At 39.2% G+C, this 26885-nt stretch overlaps 1 protein-coding gene across 1 annotated transcript in view; it reads right to left on the reverse strand.

Annotated features, from left to right (window-relative positions):
* Window positions 1-26885, reverse strand: part of LOC146003189 (hemocyte protein-glutamine gamma-glutamyltransferase-like) — a 71019-nt gene that overhangs the window by 25149 nt on the left and 18985 nt on the right. The window contains exons 4-13 of the mRNA XM_083141377.1: window positions 23734-23864; window positions 19498-19633; window positions 17919-18145; window positions 12809-12983; window positions 11050-11313; window positions 9028-9196; window positions 5538-5635; window positions 3327-3493; window positions 2236-2359; window positions 1293-1453 (exon numbers count right to left, since the gene is read on the reverse strand). Coding sequence (XP_082997503.1) covers window positions 1293-1453; window positions 2236-2359; window positions 3327-3493; window positions 5538-5635; window positions 9028-9196; window positions 11050-11313; window positions 12809-12983; window positions 17919-18145; window positions 19498-19633; window positions 23734-23864 — 1652 coding nt within the window. The remainder of the gene's footprint in view (window positions 1-1292; window positions 1454-2235; window positions 2360-3326; window positions 3494-5537; window positions 5636-9027; window positions 9197-11049; window positions 11314-12808; window positions 12984-17918; window positions 18146-19497; window positions 19634-23733; window positions 23865-26885) is intronic.

Consider the following 26885-nt stretch of genomic DNA (forward strand, 5'->3'; position numbering starts at 1 on the left):
ACTGACTGCAGGTTGAAAGTTTCAGTGAGTGGCCCTGAGGGAATATATGAGAAATTCACTTGAACCTAAATAACAGCGCAAGAATGAAGGGAAATATACTTACATATATTTTATACGCATGTTTCTGTCATTTCTTTACACATTTATGTAGTATATGTTTCGGATGTTTTTGTTACATAAAAATCGACAATTAATATGCTGACTTCTTTTTTGTAAGCCCTTACTGATCCGTTACGGAATTTTAATTGTAGAGTTAAACATTTCCTCCGTTATTTATTAAGCTTGTTGGAACTTAAGGCCTTTATGAAAAAAAGAGGTGTAATTACAGTATTAACAGCGATTCATTTGTATATGTCGCAGTTAATCTGAAAGCAGTTACATATGATGAAAGTGCATACCTTTTGAACTCTTTCAGAGGCTATATGTTGGAGATGTAAGTTACGATTATATTTAATGTAAATATGTAGTAAATAAATCTGGCATAGTGAAGTAGAGAAACAAAATTGATAAAAAATACGTGAACTGTGAAGGAGATGTTTCCCAGTGAGAATCTAAGATAGGAGGACATTATTCACAACTACAAAACGTCTCCGCATAAGATAACAAAATTTGTGACAGGCACTCAATTATACAATTCGTTACCAAATAGTTGCAATAATATTGTGATATCCACAGTCTTCATAGTTGGAAAGAATTAGAATTACTGTTGAAATATATCCCAACAGTAATTATTTACATTTGCACATTATATGCACACACATTATATAATATTGCAAAACTGTGCCCAATTTATTTATAAATATTATTTGTGCTGGCACCAATAACCGTCAGGGCCTCTCCAATGGCGCAGTGGTAGCGTCATCGCTTTCTTCCGGGTTCGATACCCGGTGGAGGCACATGGCACAGTGGATCGGATCCCACTTTAAACCGTAGGTCTAGACCCGATTAGCCTTACTGTGCATAAAGTGGACTTGAAACACCAACTCAAACCAAACCAATACCCGTCAGGGGTATTTTCGGTATCAAAGATTCTCAATAAATCAATCAGAACTTGCGATAAATCGACTATTCTGTCATCTTGCGTCTCCTGACAGATTTTTTCTGATTTTAGAAATCCAGATTTTCATATTTTTGTAAAATCGTGACAGCGAACAAGAGCGTAAAGGAATTTTAACAATTAAATTAAATCTTTTGGAAGCATTTTGCTCTTTCAAGACTTACTGAACGACAGTCAATTCATAAGGTTCTACGTACATGCGAAGTACAGTATAAAGTTTAATCTATTTTCTTACCTCCACTTTCAGTGGCGGCTTCAACAGCTGGAAGTCGTCCTCATCGGCCCACGTTTGTCTGGTTTCCTGGACGCTGGCAATGGCGTAGATCTTAACGTTGCAATACTCGACTAATTTGTCCATATAGTGGTCGGGCGTAATGGTCAGCGAGAGCTGTTCCACTATCAAGCAAGACAATTAAATTACCAAAAACATAATAAACGTAATGGTATAGAATTATAGTATTCACTAATCAGTGGCACCAACTTGTATGGGTCTGTGGGTCTTGAGCCCAACCACTAATTTGCCTTTTGTTATAATTTATTTTAGAAATAAAGTCCCTGCACAAAATGTTTCATAATTATATATTTAAAGAATTTTCACAAATTAATTACTGAGTGGGTGTTATCAAAATATTTCATACTGATTTGTTACATCTCCAATATGATACTTGTCAGCATGGTCGTCGGCAGAGGGGGGGAAGGTCGAACAGGTTGGTGGACACCCCCGGGAAATTTACATCTTTCAATTAAAGATTCAAGAAAGCCGAAAGTTTGTTACTCTTATTGTTAAGAACAGAAAAAAGTTAATTTAGTTAGTTAGAACAGAATCATCAAAAACTCAATTTGCTGACCAAGGCAGAAATTTATTTTATTATAAAACATAAACTAATGATCTTTTTTTAAAAAAAATCATGATTTTTATGCACCCTGGTAGAAAATCATTATAAAATTGAAGTAAGTGCACCACAAATATACTTCTAAAAACAGAATAATTAGAATTATATTAATTACATTATCCATGTAATGACCGTTAATACTTTAAAAACGGTCATGGTCTTTTTTTGCGGTGGTTGAATTGAACCGACAGTTAAAAGGAGGATCCTTACGACTGGATATCGAACCTGGGATCCCTTGATGCCAAGGCGAGAACGTTACCACTGCGCTATCAGGGAGACACTTACCTGCATCTGGTGGTAGCTTGAAGACACCCGAGGCCTTCTTGATGAAATTGGCTTTCACTCCGTTGTAGTAGACGCTGCTGGTGGACAGCACTGCCTGGACAGTACGTTCCGCTCCGGAAACATTCTAGAAACGAAAAGCTAGTGAATTAGATTGGCGGTTCTTATCCTGTGGTCAAAAGGTCCACACAAATGTTTAAAGGAATATTAAGGCCTGTGAGTTTCTGCACTTGGTCAGGTTTGATAGCAACAGTATGCCAGTTATTACACTTAAACGCACGGCCATGAAATTAGGCGGGTGGCAGAAGTTCGCGCTGTTGCCACATCAGAGCACAACCCCGTGTGTTCGAAGGTTTAAGAGAATGAAAGATCTCGTTGTAGAGTCGGTCTTTGTAGTCCATGTGATACAAACTGACAGTATTTGCTCGAAAGGTCAGGGATGACACAAAAATGCCCCGGAGAGAGGTCGCGCAGCCCGGTTGACGTTGCCACACAGTGCGCGGGAACCAGCGACTTTTGTCCTTCTCTCGCTTTGCTTTCCCATATGTGGCACCAGCGCAATTCTGCTCAGCCGCCTATTTCCATGGTCGTGACTTTAGTTTAAAAATTACGTGTTAGATTGGGCCTATAGTTCAAAATAGGATCCGAAACACTGTGCCTCCATCGGGTATCGAACTCAGGATCCATTGATTACAAGGCCATAGCGTTACCACTGTGCCAACCTGGAGGCCTTTATTTTTTATTATTAATATTAGAGATTGTTTTATAATTCAAAGTGAAGAGGCGTTAGACTATATACGTAATTCAGTTTCAACTATGAATCTACCCTGAATGACTGCACATAAGCACTAGAGAATAGGGAATACGTTTTTCAAGGGCTGGTAGCGTCTATGTGAGGCGTCAACGAGCAAAACGTTGGTAAGAAAAATAGCTCGTCTGGTTGTCCCGTACAGTCACGGACATTTCTGGGTTTTATTGATACCATTGAAAGCCAATGAGGTTATTACCATCCAGAAGTGTACATGCTGTGAAAGTTTGTAACGTTGTTCTACAAAACGTACTGTTTTTTTCGTGCAAAGATGTTCGTAACTTACTTTTAAGTTGACGACAATGGAGAACTCTTCCCCTAAAGGCACTCTGTCGATATCCAGGAGTTCGAATTCCAGATCCTCTCCCGAGATACTTGGAATCCTGAAGAACTGCCTGGCTCTCTCAGTTCCTCTCACTGCATTCAACAGAGCAAGTCGTTCGGGTTTTGTCCCTGAAATAATATGTAAGGGAACGGATTTTAAGGTGCAGCACCTTTAAAAAATATAGCTGTTTATATACCGATCATTTGAGATATGTATTTTAGGACATGAAATCAAGTAAATTGAACACACTTTGTTGCACCTTTTTGTTAGATTAACACATTTATTCCCTTTTTATCTCCTCTTTGATGGTTCAGTACCTTTTCCCTTCATTTTCTCTCATGTTTTGTTAAAGAATTCCACAGAAAAATAAATAATTTTCACTCTTCTTCAGCAGCTACGTAAAATCCTATAGTCTCATTTTGTAGACCAGAAAGAGAACTATAAAATGGTATAATATAATCACTGTAGCCCCAATAGTTCCCAAGATAATGCAGCAAAAACCTGCGAGAGGAAACACAAACGTCAACAAAACCTATTCGGCAGAAACACAGTTCTCTACGCGGTCGACGCATTATACACAGAAGGCGCAGAAAAAGAGAGAATTGAATAGAGGCATTTTATCAGCACATTTTATAACCATATGCAAGGAGTACGAGTGAAAAGAAAGAAAGGTTTAGTTAGTTTGCCACCAGATGGCTTTAAGTTGGAAAAAGGGGCGTGGCTGAAATTCCGGTGGGTCCGAGGAAAGCCAGCCTCGTGTGGGAACTTTACTTCCCACTGATTAGCAGAGGTTAAGGCACGTTAAGTTTGTTCTCTTTGAGTGTTGAAAGGGGTCATCTCGGAATAGAACAAAGTACAGGGAGTAGTTGTCTTGTAGTGGTTTAGTATTTTAAGTTTTCATGTAGAGTATTTAGTTGGTTTTTTTAGTTAAAGCACTGCACACTTTGTTCTATTCAGAGATAGGTCTTTTGGGGGGAAATTAATATAAAAATGAAATTACTAGAATCTCTTTTTGGTTAAATAACGTGTAAGGAAGTCTAAATTATGTAACGATTTAATTCGATAATTTAATTGTTTCTTTATTATTTATTGTATTTATATTGGGGGTTTATATTCTTATAATCATTATTTATGTAGTCTCAAGCCCTTCAGGCATTTTGTTGTTAAATAAACCTCTATACTATCAAGCCTTTTATGTATAATTTATCTAAAAATACAATTTACGGCTTAAGTCTTCCACTGCAATATCTTTATATTTCTGCTAGGTTAATAGACCGACTTCGGTTGCAAGCCTTGTGTCCTAATGAAGGGCAATATTTCTTAGTGAATAATTGTAAAGGAACCTCAATAAGAAGCTGGTCATACTTTTTATGCACCTTTTTTTAAAACATTTTCAGAACCTTTCTTTTTTCCTTTGCCGACCATAATTTTGTACTTTAACATCCTTTCCCTAATGCTAAGATTTATAATTTTTATGCAAGGTTTATATTTGCGAAGAATGTATGAAACCGTTGTGTAGAGAAATAATTTTCAAATATAAGAGAAATGTGTAAGGGATTATCCTTTTTCAAGACACCCAAATGTCAAGCTTTTTCGTAGGACGCCCTGGACTGCATTTTGCAGACAAACGAGGCTCTGGCGTCCGAACTCACAGCCACTACACTCCTGGGTGGGGCTTGAGTTGTGTCCTGTCCTTGTGATTGATCTTTCATCGTATCACCTCTCATCACCATCTTCACGATTAGCCAAAAGTGGCAGAAAGGTGAAGAATATATTCATTCAAATACAGAACAGAAATTTTGTAAAGAACATTTTCATCAAAGTTATATCATTACATAGACATTAGAATGCAAAATATATCATTTAAATTGGAATTTTGGCAGCCGCCACCGCAAATGGGTGTTTTAAACAAAATGGACGATGAGAGTAAGTTCGGTTTACGGTCATTCTAGGTAGGCTAAACGGAACTGGACCTACAGTTTAAAGTGTTGTATGAACCACTATGGACCTTTATGAGGTATCGAAGTCTGGACCCTTTTATTACCAGACGATGATGTTACCACTGCGAGGCTGGTAAATAAGAGAAGAAATTGTTTCACCCATCTAATTTAATGATATTGTAAAGTTAAAACACTACGTTAATATTTATTTTTTAAAAAATATATAAATTACCTTCTTTTCCTTTATATTCACTCGTTATATCTTCTAAGTCCTTGTCTCCGTTGGGGTCGAAAATAAACGGAGCCTTGGTAATCACCATTTTCCCAACGCTGAAATATAGAGAAAGGTTTGTGATTGGACAAGCAAGGTGATTTTTTTCAAAACGTGGGAGCGGGGAACCTTTCCCACAGTAACAGTGTTATCCCCTTAAAAAACACTCCTTCAGTTTGAAGTTATCTTCTTGTAACACCTTTCCAATCAAAATACTAGTGACTGATATCAAATATGTGTGCAAAACTTTAAAATCACCATATCTCCGTTCCTAATCGAGCTAGGAGGATGGTTGATAGCTCGTTGGACTCGGAATGAAGTCCTCTTTCCGATTCTACAATACAAAATGGGGGTTTCAATTTAAAATTTCACAGTTGCCCCCGCCCCACCCCCCAGGGTGCGGAATCAAGTGTGATATCATTGAATAGCTTTCTTTCACTTATTAAACACGTATTTTTTTCGTTTTCCGATTTGATGTGCATTTCTCACGATATGTGACCGTTCCGGGATTTTTGGACCACCCGGTATAATTATATGATAACATAAATTTTCCAGGGAGCATGGCCTACCCCTTGTCCCCCTTCTGGACGACCATGCCTCTGCTTAAGAAGCGTGCAAATAAATCTTGAAAAGGGACTACAACAGCTGAAATTTTTTTATAGTACGCGTACGAGGAAAATTAACTGAATTAATTATACTTTTTATTTTCTTCAGTAAAATGAAGTCCATAAATTCTTACTCCATTAGACCGATCTAGTGCGCTCTGATTAGCTATTATGGCTAATATATCAATAATATATAATGAAGTATATATATATATCTCATACCCAGCGGAATATACAGGGTGATTAAAAAATGTTAACACTATATTGGAAATAGAAAACTTGCTTAAAGGAAGAAACTTTGCTGCATGGAACTTGTTATACAGGCTACATGGGACAGGTAAACATGTGAAGAATATGTGAAAACATTGTCATGTAAATGTGTTCAATATAATTCAATCAAAGAAGTAGACGGTGAGTAGTACATTTTCTATTTCCCATATAATGTTTAAAAAATTTAATCACTCTGTATATTACTTTGAACATGTGTGTCGTTTCGATGTTAAATCATTAGATTTTTAATATATAAATTCTGCAGCAACAAACGCCTTGAAGTGATCATACACGAATAAAGGTTAAAGTATATGTAATTTAGGATACACATTGCATTCACGTCTCCCAGATTATCAACGTGGTACTAGTTCCGATAGCTGGCGTAAGAGGACGCAACAGAAAAGGGAAGACCAGTGACATCTACGGCTAAAGCTCGAACTACGTGCACAATGGACAGTGGCTTGCCGCAAACAGCGATAGTCTTCAATGCAGACTACATTTGCGCTTGGAAAATGCAAAAATATTACAGCAACAAATAATGTTGAGGAAAATAATGGAGGTTACTCATAGATAGTGCTCTTTCGTTTGGCGCGAGTGGTCCCGGGTTTAATTCCTCTCAAAATATAGAATGTGTGTGTCTTAGGTTCTTAAAAGGTGATTTAAATTAGCATGAATGTCTCAAATGGAGTTTATTTCTTCTAGAAGGAAAATTTCTAGAATAAACACACTGCGAATGATGCTTTCGCCTTGTGCGTTCCTTAAGTTGGTAAAATAACTGGTTCCGCTAGGTTTACGAATTTTCTAATTTTCGGTAAGAGTCGTGCATTTCGTGTCAACTTAAGGCAATGAGTGTTTCGCACCCCAGGTGTGTATTTATTTCAATATTGTCGGAATGGGCAAAGCTACGGAAAAAATCTATTGTACAAGAGAATATGACTTTCTCCCCATGTTGTAAGTAGAAGCTGTATTTTAAGTTGATTATTAAACAAGGTACGATCAAATAGAAGTTTCGACTCTTCCCCACCACAAACAAAATCTTCATCATGTCCTCCTTCAGTTCATGTGTTTTTCTACGCCATCGGAAGTTTGAAATTTCAAAGTGAACAAGTAAATAATACTCCAAAAAGCGTAATGTTAAGTTTTCTCCCCCTCCTCAACCATCCAGGGCACAGAAGAGAGTTCTTGTCCAGCTCGCCGCGGGTGGGGGACGGGCAATTTAGGATCTTTTCCAGCTGGCTGGACACAAACTGTTCTCGTGTCCCTAAGGTAAGATTCCTTAGATGCTAATAACTAGGGCTAGCATTTTGATGCAAATGCATATTTTTTTTTTGGTAAGACAAACATTGCATAAGTAGGTAGAAATGTGTTTTGCAGGTAAGTGAATTAATCGGGAAGCATTTGTTAGGGCATTTTTTGCATTTTTGACCCTTTTGGAGTAAAGGTCATTTTTTAAACTTTTAAAACCGTTTGTAATTTTTCGGCCTTTTAAAAATCATTGTATACATTTTTCTACATTTTGCTGAAAGAAGGGGCATTTTACATGCAAATGGAACCCTTTGAAAGAGAGGTTCCCGACCTTCGTCTCATTGCCTTCAGTGCAGTTCTGAATGACTGCGTTTGAAGAAACAAGGAAATTCTGTGCAGTATTGTTGACACAAGCTGTTGTGTAACAATTCAGCTCAAACAATGTGATTTCCCTCTCTATCAGTAAATATATTGTCGCCAGACGGATTATTGTTAAAAAAACAAGGGGTACAAAGTTTTGTGCTCTGTATCGGACATTTTGTCAGGGAAGCAATTTGCACTCTATGGATTTGAAAGTGACTTAACAGCATGTGCTATTGGTTTCGAGTACGCTCCTCTTGTGTCGGTGGAAGTCGAGATAATTTTTTTAGTGTACAAGACTCTTGTCCGAAAACCGACAATCATTCACTTTTGGAAATTTTCATATGATTTTTGTTTTGTACTGCAACTCAGTACTGAAAGTGTAAAAGATGACAAAGTAAACTTTCTTACTTGTACTGCCATACACTGATCCCTCTTGATTTTGCTAGCGATAACATATCGCAAAAATGTGTATGAACATGTGATAGATACTGTAACTTTAATTTGTAATTTGAACTTCTCTTGGTAGTTTATAAATTTGTTTTACAAATCTTTCAGAATTTTTAGGTAATTGAAACCGTTTAGAAAATGTTTAGCCTATCAGGTAAAAGTACAGTTGACAAGAGAAAACCACCTGCTAGAATGTTCCAGAACAACTTTCTAATAGTCTGCAGGGGAGTAATTTTTGTGTGTATATATATCGTCCTGTTTTGTACCTTGTTACATTTGTACTTGGTGCCGAGTCTGAAGAAGACCTCGCTAGAAGGTTGAAACGTTACGTTTAGTTTATGTTTTATAATAAAATAAATTTCTGCCTTGGTAAGCATATTGAGTTTTTCAATTTTTCTAAGTTTATAGGGCATTTTCTTGCATGTATTAGGTCATAAATGCATTTTTAAAGGTAATTTTTTGGCAATTTTAAGGTTATCAAAATCCTAGCACTACTAATAATATTAAAGAGTGTGTCTTACTGGTACTTGTTGCAGTCTATTTTGGAGTACCCCAAGGGGGCGGACGCGTCCCTCTTCCATCGTACAAGATCTGCATTGACCTCGGCGATCACAAACGGGACGTCGAACTTCAGTCCAACCTCTCCGTTGCGAACTGCTTCTAAGGAAGCCGGGCCGCACTGAAATACACCTGTTATTCACAGAATTATATACATGTAATCTATGAAGAACTCCCACACAGAAAACGAAGTGCAATTAATACAAATAGGCAAACAGAAAAAAACACTTCCGAAACTGACTTCGTGAGCAGATTTCCGTGGCGGAGTGGTTAGCAAGGCGTGCTACGCTGTCAGGGGTCTCGGATTCGAATCCCGGGCTGGACATTTGTTCTTTGTGAGCACTTGATCAGTTTCATCATATTCTCACTTATCCTCGCGATTAGCCAAAAGTGTCAAAAAATCGAACCAAATCAATCATGCCATCAAACCGCCTTCGTGCTGTCAGTACAGCTAAGTCGAGTACCCAAGCGCGTTCAGTGGTGGCATTACCATCTCTGGTCCGAAGGTTCTTGGCTCGACTCCCAGCCAGGACATTGATGCCATGTTCTATTTAATCATCTTTCGTTATCTCATCGCCACGATGCACCTAACGATTAGAAATGCGATGTCAAAAAACAAAACCGAATACAGTAAAATAACAGTCTTCTATCTTGTATATACTCAATGGTGCACTTAACAGTTCTAAAATTAATTTAAACTAAAATGTTCACTACAAATCTACATATTACATTACATTAAAAGGTTAACTTTAAATCCAAACGATTATTATTACGTAGTGCCACCACTTTAAATTCTTGCCACAAGATGGCACTGGCAGAACAGAAGATAATACAATGCACTATCTACAGATAATGAATGTCTTTATTACAGGGACAGATGTGCAAAAAAGCATTCCTGAAGAGGCTTTCTCTGCTTGCTTCCAAGACCCCAGAAACACTGACAGATGTCTGCAGATAGAGGACTACTTTGAAAGGACCATCAGTTGGCGAGTCGAATATATTATTTTTTATGTCACCAGTCCTAGAACTTTTCTGACAACTTAAACCTCATAAGGTTTAAAAATATGTATATATTTATATATTAATAATATCCATTAGGTAATATATTAACCACACACAGATATACAAGTTGTGTGCCATATTGAGTTTTGATTAATACGTAATAGTCTTTATAATATATAAATATGGGACATCCCATTGTCATGGGTGGGACGCCCAGACTACAATTTTTACATTCAAGTAACTACAGAATATTCTACTGATAGTTAAGCAACATTTTTGTTAGAGTTTCTGTGCAGTGAAATATGAAACTAAACACTGTTGATTAAACATAACTACCCTTAAAATATTTTCCCATTTATGTGAACAAGCTTGTGTCACGGGTGGGAGAGAGAGACTAACACTGCCTCTTCACTTCATAAGAAATTTATTTTAATTTCTGTGAATTGTCAAATGATGAAATATAAATTATTTAAGGCAAAGCGAGATGGTTACTGACCTTTGAATATTCTAGTGGAGTTGAGAGGAAAATGTAACAGTTAAAGGAGAAATTAATTGTTTTCAGGTGTCACGGGTAGGACACAATACAAAACAATAGTAAATGAAAAAGTTAAATTAAGCTAACAATATGTAAAATACCTTCTCCCTGTATAATTCTTGCATTTTTATCCAAATGACAGGGCTAGATTGTAGACTCAGAAGATAGAATAAAGTTAGCATTTCAAATTTCAACAATTGAGATTCAGAAGCACCTTGACATGGAATGCCCCATATACATTAAATTATTGTTATTGTTGCATTTATATAACTTAGTGTATATATCTCAACAAATCTAAAAAATGAACCCGATAGGGATGTAAATGCGAAGTAAATAATTTAGAGAATTTTAAACTTCTAATCTAAGAAAAAAATTGGGCCAGTGCCCCTGCCTCCCTTAACGACGCCCCTGCTTTGGGGGTAAGAGAATATATCCATAATGGCCTCACCGTCGCTCGTTTCCTGAGGGGTGGCGTCGATGGCTTGCCACCCTCCGTACCCCAGAATCTTGAGATCGGGGCGTGCCATCCACACGTCGTTCCACACGTGGAAATTCCAGATGGAGTCCATCCCGCCGCTGGCGTTCATGGGGTCGTAGGCGATTTCCTCGTTGTTTTCGTCGAAGTACTTGTCCACCGTGAGGGAGCAGTTGGCGTCGTGAGCGGATACCAGGTTGGACACCACTCGGCAGGGAATTCCAAGAGCTCTGCACACTGAAATAATATACACCAATAGAAGAAATTACCTAAATATGGAATATCAATTCTCATTGTTTGCAAATTCATCTCAGTGCAGTGGTTCTGAATTCTTTTCAGTAGACCTTGAAGGACATTACACCTCATGTGATCATAATTATGGGCGCCGGCAGAATCACTTGTAGGGGTGTGTGCACCCAGTTTATAATCATATTTTTGCTAACATCGAGTACTTTAAAGAGGCCCTCTTTTAAGCTTACTTAAAGACATTACGCATACTTCATTCTAGGAAAGTAAATATGTGATTTAAAAGAGTTAGTAATTTAGTAATTTAAATGTAACAGGTTTTTAAGACAGAGTAAATACATTTTCGAGCCGGACTTCCCGACCCACCAAACGCAGCCACGGAACCCAACAGTGAGTAGCGCCCCATAGGTTGAGAAACGATACTCTATAGTATTTAAGTACTGACAAAAATATATGTGTTGCTTTCATTTGTTTCTTAAGAGTATCCATCATTCAGTTCCTTAAAAACACAACAGGGAAAAAAATGAAATCGTAAAAAATATCAACATTCTATCCTAAGAGAAAGTGTTTGAAATATAGAATACCACAGGGCATGCAAAGAAGGGCTTGTAAAATAAAGTAACTAGGACGTATCCCGTTTCTGAAAATCTAAAATACTATATCTACAGGATTTACGGGTGGGATGTTGAACCACCAAAATTTTCGGAATCACTGCAGTTGTACCATTTGCACTGAAGAAACCATCCATGTGGGCAGAGGTTGGAGTACAGGCATCAGGGGTAGATGGGATAGGAGCGAGAGGTGTTTCAGATGTAGCAACATAAAACTTTTGCCCCCTATATCAAGATACTGTAACATTTGTCCCTCCAACTTGGGCGAAAAAATTGGTTTGCACCCCTAAAATACATTCGAAGTAGATTAGATGCTACTGGTGTTGGGCCAACCACGTTTTTGCTTTAAAGAATGCAAAGAACTAAGGAAAATAAACACACAGTGGCGGCGATTGGTTTCCAAAACCAGGGGGGCAAAGACAATATATTTTCCATTGTAGATAAGATTTAGCATAGTACGGGGGCAAATGTGGCGGGAAGTGGAGGGCAACTGCTCCCCCTCGCCCCCTAACCACCGCCACTCTAAACACACAAAAGTTTTCGCAGGTGCTTGACTCTAAAAGGCAAGGTAATAACGATGTTCATCATCAGTGATTGGATTATATCTTAAATTGTCTTCAGTGAAGGTACACCTTAAACTGTAGGTCCAATCCCAATTAGCCTTCCAGTGCATAAAGTGGACTTAATCATTCAGTCAATCAATTCAATTGGCCCTCAAAACATATATGATGAAATATACGCTTTCTTGGACTACCAGTAGAACAGCCCCAGGCTGAACCTTGCCCACTTGAAAAATGAATTTATTATTGTTATTATTATTAAAAAAACTTAACGGATGAACAGCAATAGTGTAGAATAGACATTTTATCGGGTACCTGTGTTTGTGACGGCTGCAAACACCCAGCACTGTCCGTAACTGACAGGCTTCTGGGTTTGTAGATACTGCTCGAGGATGCGGACAGACCCTGTCCACGCAGAAGGTGCTGTTCCATCCTCGTAACTGCCATCCCATCTTCCTACAACAACTCCAAAGTCGTCGTTGGAATTCACCTACGTAAGACATTTCAATCGTTAGAACCTTTCGCCTCAGTGTAAATGTAAGTTTATATTAGAAGCAAACGTAAAAAAATGACCACAATAGGGTTGATTTTTGTTCTTAATTGTGCAGATTTAAACCGCAAAAGAGCCAAATTAAAACCTTAATTTCTTTTTTTTTGTAGTCTAGTAGTTTTCTGCATGTACGGTTGCACAAGTTTAGCTGCATTTTATCATAAACTCCATTGCTGATCCACATATATTTTCAACTTTGAGTTTGTGTCTTAAGAAGAATATGTCTTTGTGGTCCACGTGCAGTCACTCATGAGCCACTGCGAAGGCCTTTCCACCCATCTGCCTGCGAACTGAGGCCATTGTCGAACTTTCTCCTCCATTTGTAAACTTGCTGGTGTGGTAAGCATGCACAGAGATATTGAATTTTCATTGGCCGGGAAATTTCTGTAAGTTTTTAGGCTAGCAGAGAACAAGAAACCACTCCTCTTCACTAGTGCAAGTGTGTATAGGAGATGCCATCTTTACAATGGCAAAACTGGTGTTTTGACGCTCACTTGATCAGTGTTGCAGCCTTGAGGTCGTTTTGTAAATAACAGTCGGTACCTCATGTAAATTTGATCTGTATACAGTCTGACCTACAATTTTTACAATTTTTTTTGCCTCTCCTAATACATGTCACTAAGGAATGAGATCCCGTGATTTCGGGACTAGGTATTCTAATTCCTGGATCTAGATATTTGCTACTGACAAATCATTTATACACCCTCCTTCCTTCTCTTTCGATCATTTCATGCGGCTGCAAAAAAATTAGAGTTGATATGTGGCGAAAGTGGAAATTCATAACGGATGTATATGCGTCCATAAAACATAGTAGAAAGAATGAAAAGAAAGTATGTTCTGCAAAGGGTCTTGACAATCGTGACACTACTCATTGTATTAATATTGCTATTACAAATAACATCATTGTGCCTTCTTACTAGGGCTGAGCCGATACCGATGACGATGTATCAGTATCGGCCGGTACCAGTAGTATCGGTATAGGAAAGTACCGATTGGAATTTATTTACCTATATCGACCGATATTTTCCCTGCATTATAGTCTTAACCGGCTCCGCAAAAATGCCTGTAGACACTTTCGAGGATGCAAAATTAGAAGTTTATTTTTATTTTGCACCCGTTTTTTGTGAAAAGACTTAGTTTTGTAATGACGTAACGTATTTTGTAATGTAAGTTTTACATACAGAGTGAACCAAAATTAGGTGGACAGTCAATGATAAGCTTTGGACCAGGCACGTATCCAGAAATTCTTTTCGGGAGGGGGCTAAACATCATTTTTTTACAGGGGTATAGATAGAACCTCCCAAGGTTTAAGGTTGATGGTGGCGATTCAGTTCCAAAACGGTGGGGGAGGAGGGGGCAAGAAAAGTTTACTTTCTCTTGGTAGACAAAGGTTAGCATTAAAAAGCCATAGTGCGTGGCCAAAAATGGAGAGCAACTGTCTCCTAAATCTGCCACTGTTTAAGCTGCTGTTTTTTCCTTCTTTCAGAACGTGATATCGGGACATTTTTTATCACTCGACTCCTCTGTTGCAATGTATGGACGTTGTGTTTGTGCCAAAACGATCTCAGTATGTGTGTCCGTTTCACGAAGCTGTTATGCAATGCACAATCCATTCGAATGTGTTCTCCCAGATTTTGATATGATCCTTTATGGTGTTGTCGCCTGCCTTCGAAAAGTAACCTTAACAAAAATCCTAATTTTCCATCCTTGTGACTTGGAACTTCAAGATTTGGGAAGAATTCAGACCGAAGGCACACACACGTCGTTTGCAATGAGTGACCCGATCAACAGAAACTTTTCACACCGTAGCGACACGACAGGCTGCACAAGCCTGTGTTCGATTTGTGAAATCCTCAAGCGACACGTATAGCTTGTAGCTTCGGTGTGAAACCTGGTGGGTCAGTCTCATTGTCACCTTGAAACGGCAGCTCGTGTTGACCACAGAAGAAAAATATCTTGTCAACCGGTGGGAATGTCCCTTAGTTTTATTCTATCTCTTTTTTCTGTGCTTGTTAATTAAACAGGCAACATCTTACGGTTGGGCATACACAAGAGATGTGCCATGCAGAAATGTTAGCGGAAAATGCAGGCTCCACCAGGCATACCGTGCCATTGCTCTACAGTGACAGCAAAAGATCAAGCGAAGCCAAGGGTGACTCGGTAGCTCACTTGGTAGAACAAAGAATGGCACGGTATATGCCAGAGACCCTGGTTTTGGAGCCATGGTCGAGCTTGCCTTTTCCGCTAAAATTTCCACATATGCAACATCTTCTTGCTTTCTCTTCTCGACATTCATAAAATTTTCGGCCTTCATGGTTGCCCCTTTGTGGTAGTTAGTGTTTGAGAGTTTTTCCAAAACAGTTGACTTAAAAGTCCTTTTTTAACCCACGAAACTCTCGGACTGCATACACGAAACTTGGTCCGGTCACTAATAAATCGTCACTCAAAACTTATATTTTCAGTCGATCTGTGCTGCTTATTTCCTTTTTTTTTATTATATATATATATATAAATGATGCTCCAATGCCCATTACTGCTGGAATATTTACTTTAGAGACCTTCGATCTCTTCGGCTCATGATCCGAAACTAGCACTACACTGTCGGCAATGTCTTCAGCTTTGGACCCGAACTTGTACTAATAGAGGTAGACTTCAGCACTTTCCAGGAAAATGTGTCACTAGTCCTCTTCCCCCTCCCCCCCCGAATTTTTTAAAACTGTCAATGGACACTGACTGATCACTAATCGACTGTCACACTTACTCGTGAAGTCTTATTGAATTATTCTGTTGTGCAGACCAACTGTGAAATTGAATCCGCGTATTTATATCCATATTATATTCTGGAATGTTCCGCACTTTTTTTATGTAGTAATACAACGAATCGCCCGACTCATGGCGCTACCTTCAACAGTGCTTTGTTGTGCATCTTCCAAATGCTGACAAATCTTTAAATAATGCTCAAGTTCGTTGCGACAACACCGAAAGAACCAGAAAAGTTTACATACAATAATATCAATAACAGGGTTATCTTTCAGTGTTCTAGAACATTCTCCGCCTTTCCTCGATAATTATATTTCTCCTTAAATTATAATCACAATATTTTATTTCACACTCACAAGCCAAAAACCTCATTTTATCTAGTGTAAATCGAAAAATTTCGGAGGGGGCTCGAGCCCCCTGAGCCCCCTTCTGGATACGTGCCTGCTTTGGACCCAATAGATTTCAGGATTCGAATAATAGAGGTTTGTGATTCTGCTGAGGCTCTTCTTGCAGACTTTTAGGGACTGTGAACACAACCACCATTGTTATAGTATAACCCTAACACAAACCTATTCCACCTATTTTCACATGACTTTGAAATTCGAAAAAAGCCAAATTCAAAATGGCGCTGCTCCGTTATTATTGACCGTATAAGAAAAACAAAAAATACCACGTGGTAGCCAAAACCCTCCTCTTTGCTCATCTGTCACGGTTCTAGCGCCAGAAATTCCCAGAGCAACCCATATTTTCGGATCCGGTGGCCACGTTAAAAATGCATTTTTTAGACTTTTTGGGACCCTGTAGCCAGGCCCCGGTGCCGATTCGGTTCGTACTCGACTTTTCGCACTTGCATGGGATACCATTTCGATCGCCGCCATTTTTTAAAAAAATCGCCAGCGCGTTTCCAAAATCCGCTCCCGAAGGGCCAATTTTTAGGTGGCCCGGGGCCCCGTTGTCTTGGCAGCCACGCCGAAATCCTTATCCTGATGTTTTAGGCCAAGGTCCAAGGTACCCGAAAATGGACCCGGTTTTCATTTTAGACACTCAGCCTAGGAGTTAAAAATCGCACAAAGTGGCCAAATTTCGGGGCACCGCCAAGGCCCGGGAGAGGGGGGGGGGGGGGCGGACGGGACCGTCGTCGTTGAAAATACCCCTATGGTTTCTATAAAAGCCCCCCCCCCCTCTTTAGCTATGTCAGATTTCTCGCTAGACCCACTGTTTCTTCTACTCTTGTACAGCATTAGCTTATCATTGACTGTCCACCTACTTTTGGTTCACTCTGTATTTTAAAGATAAAATCTTGGTCAATCGATGCATTTAATTAGAGTCGAATACTTAAGATTGTTATTTCGAATAAATTTTAATTATTACAATTTTCAAGTATCCGAATCGGTATCAGTTCAATAGCATCGGCTTAACCCTACTTCTTACCTTTTTTATTTTAATTACGGGAGGTTGAACTTTTTCTAGTTGCTTGAAGACGACGCCAGGGGCATCTTTATTCTCATGTTTCTTAAATATTTATTGATAAGTTCTGGTCGTCAGAAGGAGGGGAAACACTTTCCTCTGCTCCTTTGTATCTGCCTGTGGGGATACAAACAGAAAACACACGAAGCACACTTTCGTTATTTTGCCCCTTTTTTGAAACATTTTAGGCACTATTAACCGAGTAGGAATTAACAGCAAAATAGGCAATTGTATGCGCTATTAAATTTACGCATAATGATTGAATTAAAATCTACTTCTGTATTGCAAGTATACGAATCTGATAGCAGAAACAAAGTAAGCATTTAGGCTAATATCCGGGCTGTATACTGATCTCCGGACCAACTGACGGCTGACCTATGATATAGTTCCATCTGACCACCAATCGTCATCGGGGGTGTGTGCCTCGATGAGTATCAACAACCTTAGTTGCGAAGCTGTAGGGGTAACATCGCTCTCCAGTTACAACGTCTGTTTTTGTCAGTTGTTTTTATTATCGTATTTGTATGGTGTTGGCCAGCAACGTTCGTTTGTTTTGTGACACGAACATGTCCGATGTCAGCCGAAGAGAATGCAACTGATCGCTGAATTAGTTGTTTCCAGTATAGTAGCAACAAATAGGACACTTACTATCTTCGATATGGCTCTTGACACTCTGATTGGATTGTGCCTCTGAGCGTGCTCCAACCCCGTCCTCTCCATCATGAGCATTATGGCCGGCAGGACAGCGTCGTCGAATTGCCCAAAGACCCACTGGCGGCCCCTGCTGGACCCAAAAGGTCCCACCCACACCTTCCCTATGTCGTTCAGAATGTACTCCTCCAGAAGGCTCTCGTTTTCCATGTACACCAAGTCGTCTGCAATGAGAAAGAACTCTGTTGGGTGCCACAATGCTGTATTGCAATGCTTCGAGCCGTTCCCAGCAAGATACCACTACTGGTACACGTACCAGGTGCTCATAATTATGTTCCACTGTTCAGAGCCCTCTGTAGCTCAGTCGAAACGGTGAAACTTTGTATAGAAGCTATGGAGACCCTGGGTAAGCGAATGCTGATAATAAAATAAATAGTTCAAATTTTCACCACCAGGTGGAAATGTGGCGTTGATATTTGGTCCACAGTGAACATCGCGGGAAACGCTTCGAGCGACCATTGATCACACTATCTTACGCTTCCAAAAGGTCATTTGCGTTGAGGGTGCGCATATTCAGCACTGCAGTACCGACATAAACTCAAAATATTATTTTCCATGCCCAACGTCAGCGCCACATTTCCACGTGGTATTCAAAATCTGGACTATTTTCATCAACATTCGAGTCTCCATAGCCTCTATACCAAGTTTCACCGCAATCCGTTGCTCCCAACGGCCTCCAGAGGGCTGGGGTAGAGGCAATGCAATTCTAAGCGCCACATTTCCACCTGGTGGTGAAAATTTGGAGCATTTTTCATCAGCATAGCAATACAAGTCAAGTTAGTGCATGATTGCACTAAAGCATATCCATCTGGTTCATGCAATGCTTCATTTAAGAATAATTAATCACACCAATATGTCGTAAGTTGCAGTTTTTCGCATATTGTAAGTAAACATTATTGATACAACATAAATATAGTTGTTTCTTATTTTAATATCAATAAAAGAAGGTAACATGAATACATTGACTGATTGATTTATTTTACTTCGTTTTTCTTCCTCTTTTGGCTAATCGCGAAGATGAGGATGAATGATGATTAGTTGAAATGGATGAAAGGACAACCACAAACATGTATGGACAATACAACACCCAATAACCTAAGTATAGTTGTACTAATTGTATAAACATTAGTTACTAGTATTAGGCAATAAAAATTTGAAGTATTAACATTAAAAAGACCATAGTGGTGTGTCAACTACCAACTTTGGCCCAGTATTCCTAAAAAAACCCGCCAAAGACAGGAAAAGATGGTAAAATAAGGGCCGACTTCTATTGAAAAAGTATAAATAATCTGCCCCTTTCAAAAATCCTGTTTACGCCAGTATAAAAGTTTGAGAACCCCTAATCTTTGGCCAAACAGTTCAACTATGGGCTTATTTTACTGGTCGTGTGAAACACTATCATTGTGGTGAACATGTTCAAGAACTACTCATGTAACATATACGCTAGGATTGCTTTCTGAAGCATAACAATTGCTAGTGAATTATGAGAATATAAGAAAATATGAGGTAATCTTACCTTTGCACCACGGGTTGAACAGAAGGTAAATGTCCTCAGGACACTTGAAGGTTCGCGGCTTCCCTTCCCCATTAATGGGTGCTGTTTGGACCGCAAGGTTCCACAGACCAACTGGGGCATCTGGTGGACTCCTAATCTGAAGCCAGAAGACAAAGAATAGGTCATAATAGATCTCAGTACTCAAGGAGGCTATGACCCCCCTCCCACTCGAACTATGAAATATTTTAATGTGAACCTATAATAGCCTACGATTTTCCAGATTTCGCAAGAATTTCATTTTGTCCTTGCGTAAATTAATGGCTTGTTTGTAGAAAGAGAAGGCTACAGTAGTCTGCAGCTAGAATAATCGGTAATTTTAGTTTTATAACTAGGGAACGCATTTTAATGCGCTGCACCCTTCCAAAAATGTAGCTGTTTTCATGCCGATCGTTTGAGATATGCATTTTAGGACATGAAATCAAGTAAAATGAACAAGGGTCTTCCAAAATGTACTATAGGATTTTAAATGCTCATGACTAATGAATGCGCTTTTGTTTTCAGGTGAAACTGCATATACCCTAAGTTGAGAAGGTTTGAGGATGGCACCATTGTCACAAGATCAACGTATTCTGAGCATAAAAACTTATTATGAAAATTGACGTTCGATAAAAGAAACAGACAGAAAAAATCGTGAATCTTTCGGTGCTTTCAATCGTCCCACTGAACAAGCAATTCGCAATCTAGGGAAAAAAATTGAAGAAACTGGATCTGTTCATAAATGCAAATCTTCGTGCCAAATTCTCCAAAGACTGGTTTGAGAGATGTGTAATTCTTGCGAACGTCGAGAAATTTATGTTCATGGATCATTTCCAATACTCTCACGTACAGTGCCAGAAGAACGTGCAACCTTTGTTCTCCCTGAAGATGGCTTATTATGAACAGATCCAGTTTCTTCAAACTTGTATACTTCTCAACTTAGGGTATATACAGTTTCACATGAAAACAAAAGCGCATTCCTTAGTTATGAGCATTTAAAATCCTAAAGTACATTTTGGAAGACCCTATACTTTGTTGCACCTTTTCGTGAGATTAGAACATTTATCCCATTTTTACCTCCTCTTTGATGCTTCAGCAACTTTTTCCTTCCTTTTCTTTCATGTTTTGTTACAAAATTGGACACACAAATTAATGATTTTCACTCTTCTTGAGCAGCTACATAAAATCCTATAGTCTCATTTTGTAGAGCAGAACGAGAGCTACACAATGGTATAATATAAATTACACCATATTTACCAAAAAATATATTATTTGCTACAGTGTTAAATAAAGAATGTTTTCACCTGAATAAAGGCATTTTATCAGCACCTTTTTTGAAAACATTTTCAGAACCTTTTTTCCCCCTTTCCAGACCATAATTTTGAACCTTAAAATCCGTTCCCTAGTCATAACAGATGCCAGTATTTGTATAAAGGCCCGGACTCAAGGGGGGCATGCCCCCCTCGAACTATGAAATGTTTTAATGTGAATCTACAAAAGCCTACGATTTTTCAGATTTCCAAAGAATTTCGTTTTGTCCTTGCATAAATGAATGGGTTGTTTGTATAAGAGAGGCAGGCTATAGAAGTCTGCAGTTTGCATCATTCGGCACCTTTCAGTTTTATAACCATTGATGCTGGCCTACCAGACATCCCGATTTAGTCTCTGTTCCGTCTCTTTCGAACTGCAGTCGTGATGCGAAAATGTCCCTTTTTTTGGTAAAGTAAAATTACGACATGTTCTTCAATATAAGAATCATTTAATTTATAAATATATTATTTTCGAAACATAGAATTATCGTGACTGTTGAGTGCTGCTGGTATAATTTGAGGAATAAAGTACCACTTTTATTTCTATTTTAAGTCTAGTTTATGCTCTTTACCACTACGCCATCGGGGAGCACTACAGTACTATTCCAATACTTTTGAGAATTGAATGTAAACAGTAAGCACCAAGCTGTATGCCGTGTGACCATCTTTGTCTGTAAGCGACTCTGCTGCTGATTGTCGGGTCAGGGTGTGTTGAATTTCTTACGATTAATTTGGACCTTAATATTGTACCTCTTCAATTGAATTAGTCACACGAAAAACGTTGACTAACTAACTAAGTCTCTAGCCGTCTTAAACCCAAAGGTTTATGGCTGCAGCAACACAAGCCTTCCATCTGTCCCTATCCTGGGCAAGATCAATCAATCTTTACCATCCTTACCGATTTCCTGTAGGTCCATGTCAACGTTATCCCTCCATCTTCGTCTTGGCCTTCCTACAAGTCTCTTACCATCAGGTTTCCCAACAAGAATCCTGTAAACTCTTTTTTCCTCTCCCATTCGTACCACATGGCCTCCTCATCTAAGTCTTCTTAATTTAATTATTCCAATAACGTTGTATCCAACAAAGAAGCAAATGCCACAGAAACAGGCAAAACAATATCATGTTGCTTCCTCTCATACGTTTTTCCTCAAGCAGGAAGTTCCACGCTGCAGAAAACTCTTCCGTCCGTTCATAAAACGTGTCACTACTTTATTCTAGAAGTCAGAAACAATTTTTCTCCAATTTAATATCTCTGGCCACAAAACTGCTGGTTACGACTTTGTTTGTATCGTATCGTTCCACAAGGAACTGGAATCAAATCTAGGGTAGTGTAGCTCGTTCATCATTCATCCTTATTGTTGGCATACTCGCTGCTCATGGTGAACTGAATGGCAATGTGCGAGATGTGATAAACATGCACGTAGAATGGCAAAACACAACACTTGAGTTTTACACCCTCAAAGAAAGGATCAGCATGGTAATATGGAATAATATACCTGTCTCTGCCTGGAGATGAATGTTCGGAGTTTATTTATTATGATCGTGACTGTACAGTATCTCAAGAGTTTGACTGGCAACTCGCTCCGACGTTTCCTCGCTCAATTCTCGTTCTGTCCCCCTCAATGTTCGTTCTAAAACTAGCTAATGACCTCGCGTGTCCCAGATATTTATTGTCATAGATTTTACTAAGCAATGCAGAGTCTCACCTGTATTCTCTTCCTGGATTTCACCTGTTTGCGCCATTGGAGACCCAGTAAAGCTAATATCTGACACCGCATTCCTTATTGTCGAGTTCCTGTCTGGAAAGTGAAAGCCAGTGTCTGGGATTTTGAGCTGTTTCAATCTAATGTATTTTCAATATTTGAGGATTATTACGATATGACAGATTCAATTGTACGTCTTGCTGTATTGCTACCATATCCGTGGACGTGACATCTAATACTCCAACAGCATTTAGGATGATCTCTCTTCTTCCACATTTTCGAACCCCCCCCCCCCCGCAAACACCCACTAAAAATATTCTGGGTGTGGCCTGTTTGTAAATTTCCTATACAATTCAAGTTTATTAAAGGGGAAGACTAACAGTTTCGCTATAAGTGTTAATTTATTTCATTGGTGTCGGAATGGGCACTGCTAGTAAAAAGAACGGCTGTAAAAAGGAATATGAATTTCTCCCCATGTTGCAAATGGAAGTAGTTTTTAAAGTTGATTATCAAGCTAGTCACGGTATTTGAAAAACAAGATAAGTAAGTTTTTTCATAAGCCCATATTCCTTATGGAGAAAAGAACGCAACCACTTAAACTTACGTCTAATCAATGTGTGAGTTCGACTTTTCAACAGACAACTGAAATCTTCAACGTGACCTCATTCCGTTCATTTGTTTTTCTACGCAGTCGAAATTTTTAAATTTCCAAGAGAACAAGTACAACAATACTCCCATAAGCGTAATGCTAAGTTTTCTTCCCCTTCTACAACCATCCAACGCACAGCTTTATCTTTCTCCAGCTCGCCGAGGGGAAACGTCAGAGGGGGAGGAACAGTTTGATTTGATTTGATTTAGTTTAGTTTATTTTACTTCGCGTTTTGTGCCTCTTGGCTAATTTGCGAAGATGGGGATGAGTGATGAAATGATGGAATTGATGAATAGACATTCACAAACAACCAAGCCCGACCGGGATTCGAACCCAGGACCCTTGGCGTCGCAGCGCGATGTCCTAACCGCTCGGCGGGGAGGAACAGTATAGGGTCCTCGCGTCTGGCTGGACACAAACTCTTCCTCCTGCCCTTAAGTACATAATATAATCCTAACTTTGGTTGAAAGAGCACTGTTCTTATTCGTACTTTGTGTGGACACGGGGTGCAAATTAAGGGGGGACAGCCCCCCCCCCCACGATACCTAAGTGTACTCACCTCCAGTGTAATCGAGTCAGCATGAGTTCCCACCAGCTTTGCGTCCCACTCATCACGGTGACCGGTGAAATTTTGAGATCCTGTGAAGTTGATTATTGACTGTGTACCTTTGACCACAGTCGGACTGGGACCTGTAGCGAAATTGAAATAATCCTTTAGTACATTTATTTTATTTTTCATTTATATATTTAAACGTGTTTTTAAACTGCCGAGAACAGATTTTTAGCCTTAGTACAGCAATGTTACATGTTACAAGGTACCCAAAACCACAGTATTGGACAAGAGAACATTCCAAAAAATTTAACAAACATACCTAAAACTACAAAAAATTTACAAATGTATTAAAAATATACATTTGATACATTTCGAACTATAGAACTATAAAAGAGTTCTTAAATAATTATCCTTGTACATGAAGTTGAAAATTATTAACATTATCAATATCTATCTCACGGTGTTTGAATTATAACTGTTTATGAGATACAGAACATACTTTAAAATCAGTATTGACGGGATTCGAAGCCAGATTCCGTGGTTTTGGAGGCGCTAGGCTAACCACTACATCAAGAGTGGTTCATGACCTTTGCAAGAGAGAAAGAGGCAGGGGCTTTTCATACTCCTCACCATACTTTCCACCTCGCAATTTTTTAAAGAGATGAGAACTTGCTTTTGTTGAAGTCATTCGCTATACTTCGTCCCAGGATCCTGTGAAGAACGACGCGTATAAAGCGAGTGGGCGGAGCAAAGCAGTGGCTCTGCTGCAAACTGCTGGTAGCAGCAACAGCGTTTCCCCCTCCATGCAATCCATTCCCCTCTCACGCGTTCATTGGTCGAGTCCTCTCGAGTGACTACTTGCGCAGAGGACTTGTTCTCGTTCACTTGCTCTTGAGAGAGTGATGCTCCCAGCATTCCCAGGGGAAACGTCCCAATAACGGGGAGGGGCTCCCCAATGGCGCAGTGGTAGCGTCGCCGCCTTGTAATCAAGGGGTCCCGGGTTCGATACCCGGTGGAGGCACATAGTGGTTCGGATCCCACTTTGAACTGTTGGCCCAGTCCCAATTAGCCTTACTGTGCATAAAGTGGACTTAAAACACTAACTCAATCAACGAACCCAATAACGGGGAATTTTCGAGGAAAGGAAGAAACATTCAAAATTTGCAAGAAACATGGAAATAGACATCATACATTAATGCAGTACACAATTTCTGACTCGCGCTTGCTTCTGTTTTCCTCTTCTAACAGAGTATATGAGTCTGAAATATCATATTTCATTTCAATCTGTACTCCGCTGATTAATTGTAATGAACTGTAAGAAATTTAAAATTATATGTTTAATTAATAGAAAAGGCCAGGGTGGCGACAGACCTGGAAAACCTGGAAAACCGGGAAAAGTCAGGGAATTTGAGGTGTCAAAAAAAGTCAGGGAAATGTCAGGGAATTTCGTCATCATTGACTTCGAACACTCTGTTGACGAAAATTGTTATAACTCGGGCACTATGGGAGCAAGCTACTTCGGATAACTTTTGTTTTGCAGCTAAAACATCAGTGCATGCAACGGTGTACAATTTCCAAACCGGACCGAGGAAGGGGGTTTTGGGGGGCACGTCCCCCGAATTTCAATGGAAAAAACAAAAATCTGGAGTTTGCCCCCACTTCTCCCGCTATTTTGGGAAGAAGTAGCAAACTTTAGTATTATTTTCAAAGAATGGACACTTCTCAAGAGAATGAAACATGTTTTATGTTCTTGGGTGCCATACAAGTTGAATAATAAGCCAATTTTTTTTAATTTTTTTTTTACGAAAAATAACTATTTGCATTTTTGGAGGAAAATTGTTATAACTCGGGTACTATGGGAGCAATCTACTTCGGATAAGTTTTGGTTTTCAGCTAGAACATCAGAGAATGCAACGGTGTACAATTCAGAACGCTGAACCGAGGAAAGGGGGTTTGGGGGGAGCGACTACCAAATTTCAATGAAAAAAAAATAAATTAAAAATCTGGAGTTTACCCCCTCTTCTCCCGCTATTTGGGAAGAAGGTGCGAACTTTAGTATTCTTTTCAAAGGATGGACATTTCTCAAGAGAATGAAACATGTTCCATGTTCATTGGTGCCATACAAGTTGAATAATATACCAAAATGTGATTTTTCTTTTTTTACGAAAAATAGGTAATTTGCATGTTTGGAGGAAAATTGTTATATCTCGGGTACTATGGGAGCAATCTACTTCGGATAAGTTTTGGTTTTCAGCTAAAACATCATAGCATGCAACCATGTACAATTCAGAACACCGAACTGAAGAAGGGGGGGGGGGGTTGTGGGCGCGACCACCGAATTTCAATGAAAAAACAACATAAAAATCTGGAGTTTACATCCTCTTCTCCCGCTATTTTGGGAAGAAGGCGCAAACCTTAGTATTCTTTTCAAAGAATGAACATTTCTCAAAAGAATGAAACATATTTCATGTTCTTTGGTGCCATACAAGTTGAATAATGAGCCAAAATGTGAAAGAAACTCTGTTCGGAAATGTGGCATGGATATGTTGCAGAGAGCGGGGGGGGGGGGGGGGTGAGGTTGGTCATCAATATGAATTTCCCAGGCTTGCTCCAGACCTGTGTCCGAGTTTCCACACAAACATAAGAGTATGAAGGTCCAAAAAGCACATTCATTTCGTAATCAGCACCATGATACCATATGGTATCATCGGGCCAGTACGACCTTACTCTGATGATACCATGGTTGGTATCATCGGAGGAGTAAAGGTTAAGCCTCTAAATATTATGTTATTATGTGGAAAATGCATTGAATTATCATTTTTTCTTGTTCGTATGGGAGTAGTAAGGGGACCTGTCGACAGATGGAGGGGTAAGAGCGGGTGGCGCCGTCCGATAGTTGTCGGACATCGTAGTAAGGCATTTTGTTGGGCAAACTGAAGGAACATGGAAACAAATATGTTCCATTGATACATACGATTTTTGTTGAATATCGCCACCCGACAAAGTACCTCACTACAACATGCTACAGAAATTGAATGGACTGAAACATCCAACAAAAATCGCATGCATAAACAAGAAGAGCTTTAGACTGAAAATATGCTGCTGGAATTTTATTACTCTTCTGGCTCACTTCACCTTATTGAATGTAGCAGTGCTTG

This window comes from Lepisma saccharinum, chromosome 19 (assembly GCF_977018435.1).
Source record: "Lepisma saccharinum chromosome 19, izLepSacc3.1, whole genome shotgun sequence".
NCBI classification, from domain to species: Eukaryota; Metazoa; Arthropoda; class Insecta; order Zygentoma; family Lepismatidae; genus Lepisma; species Lepisma saccharinum.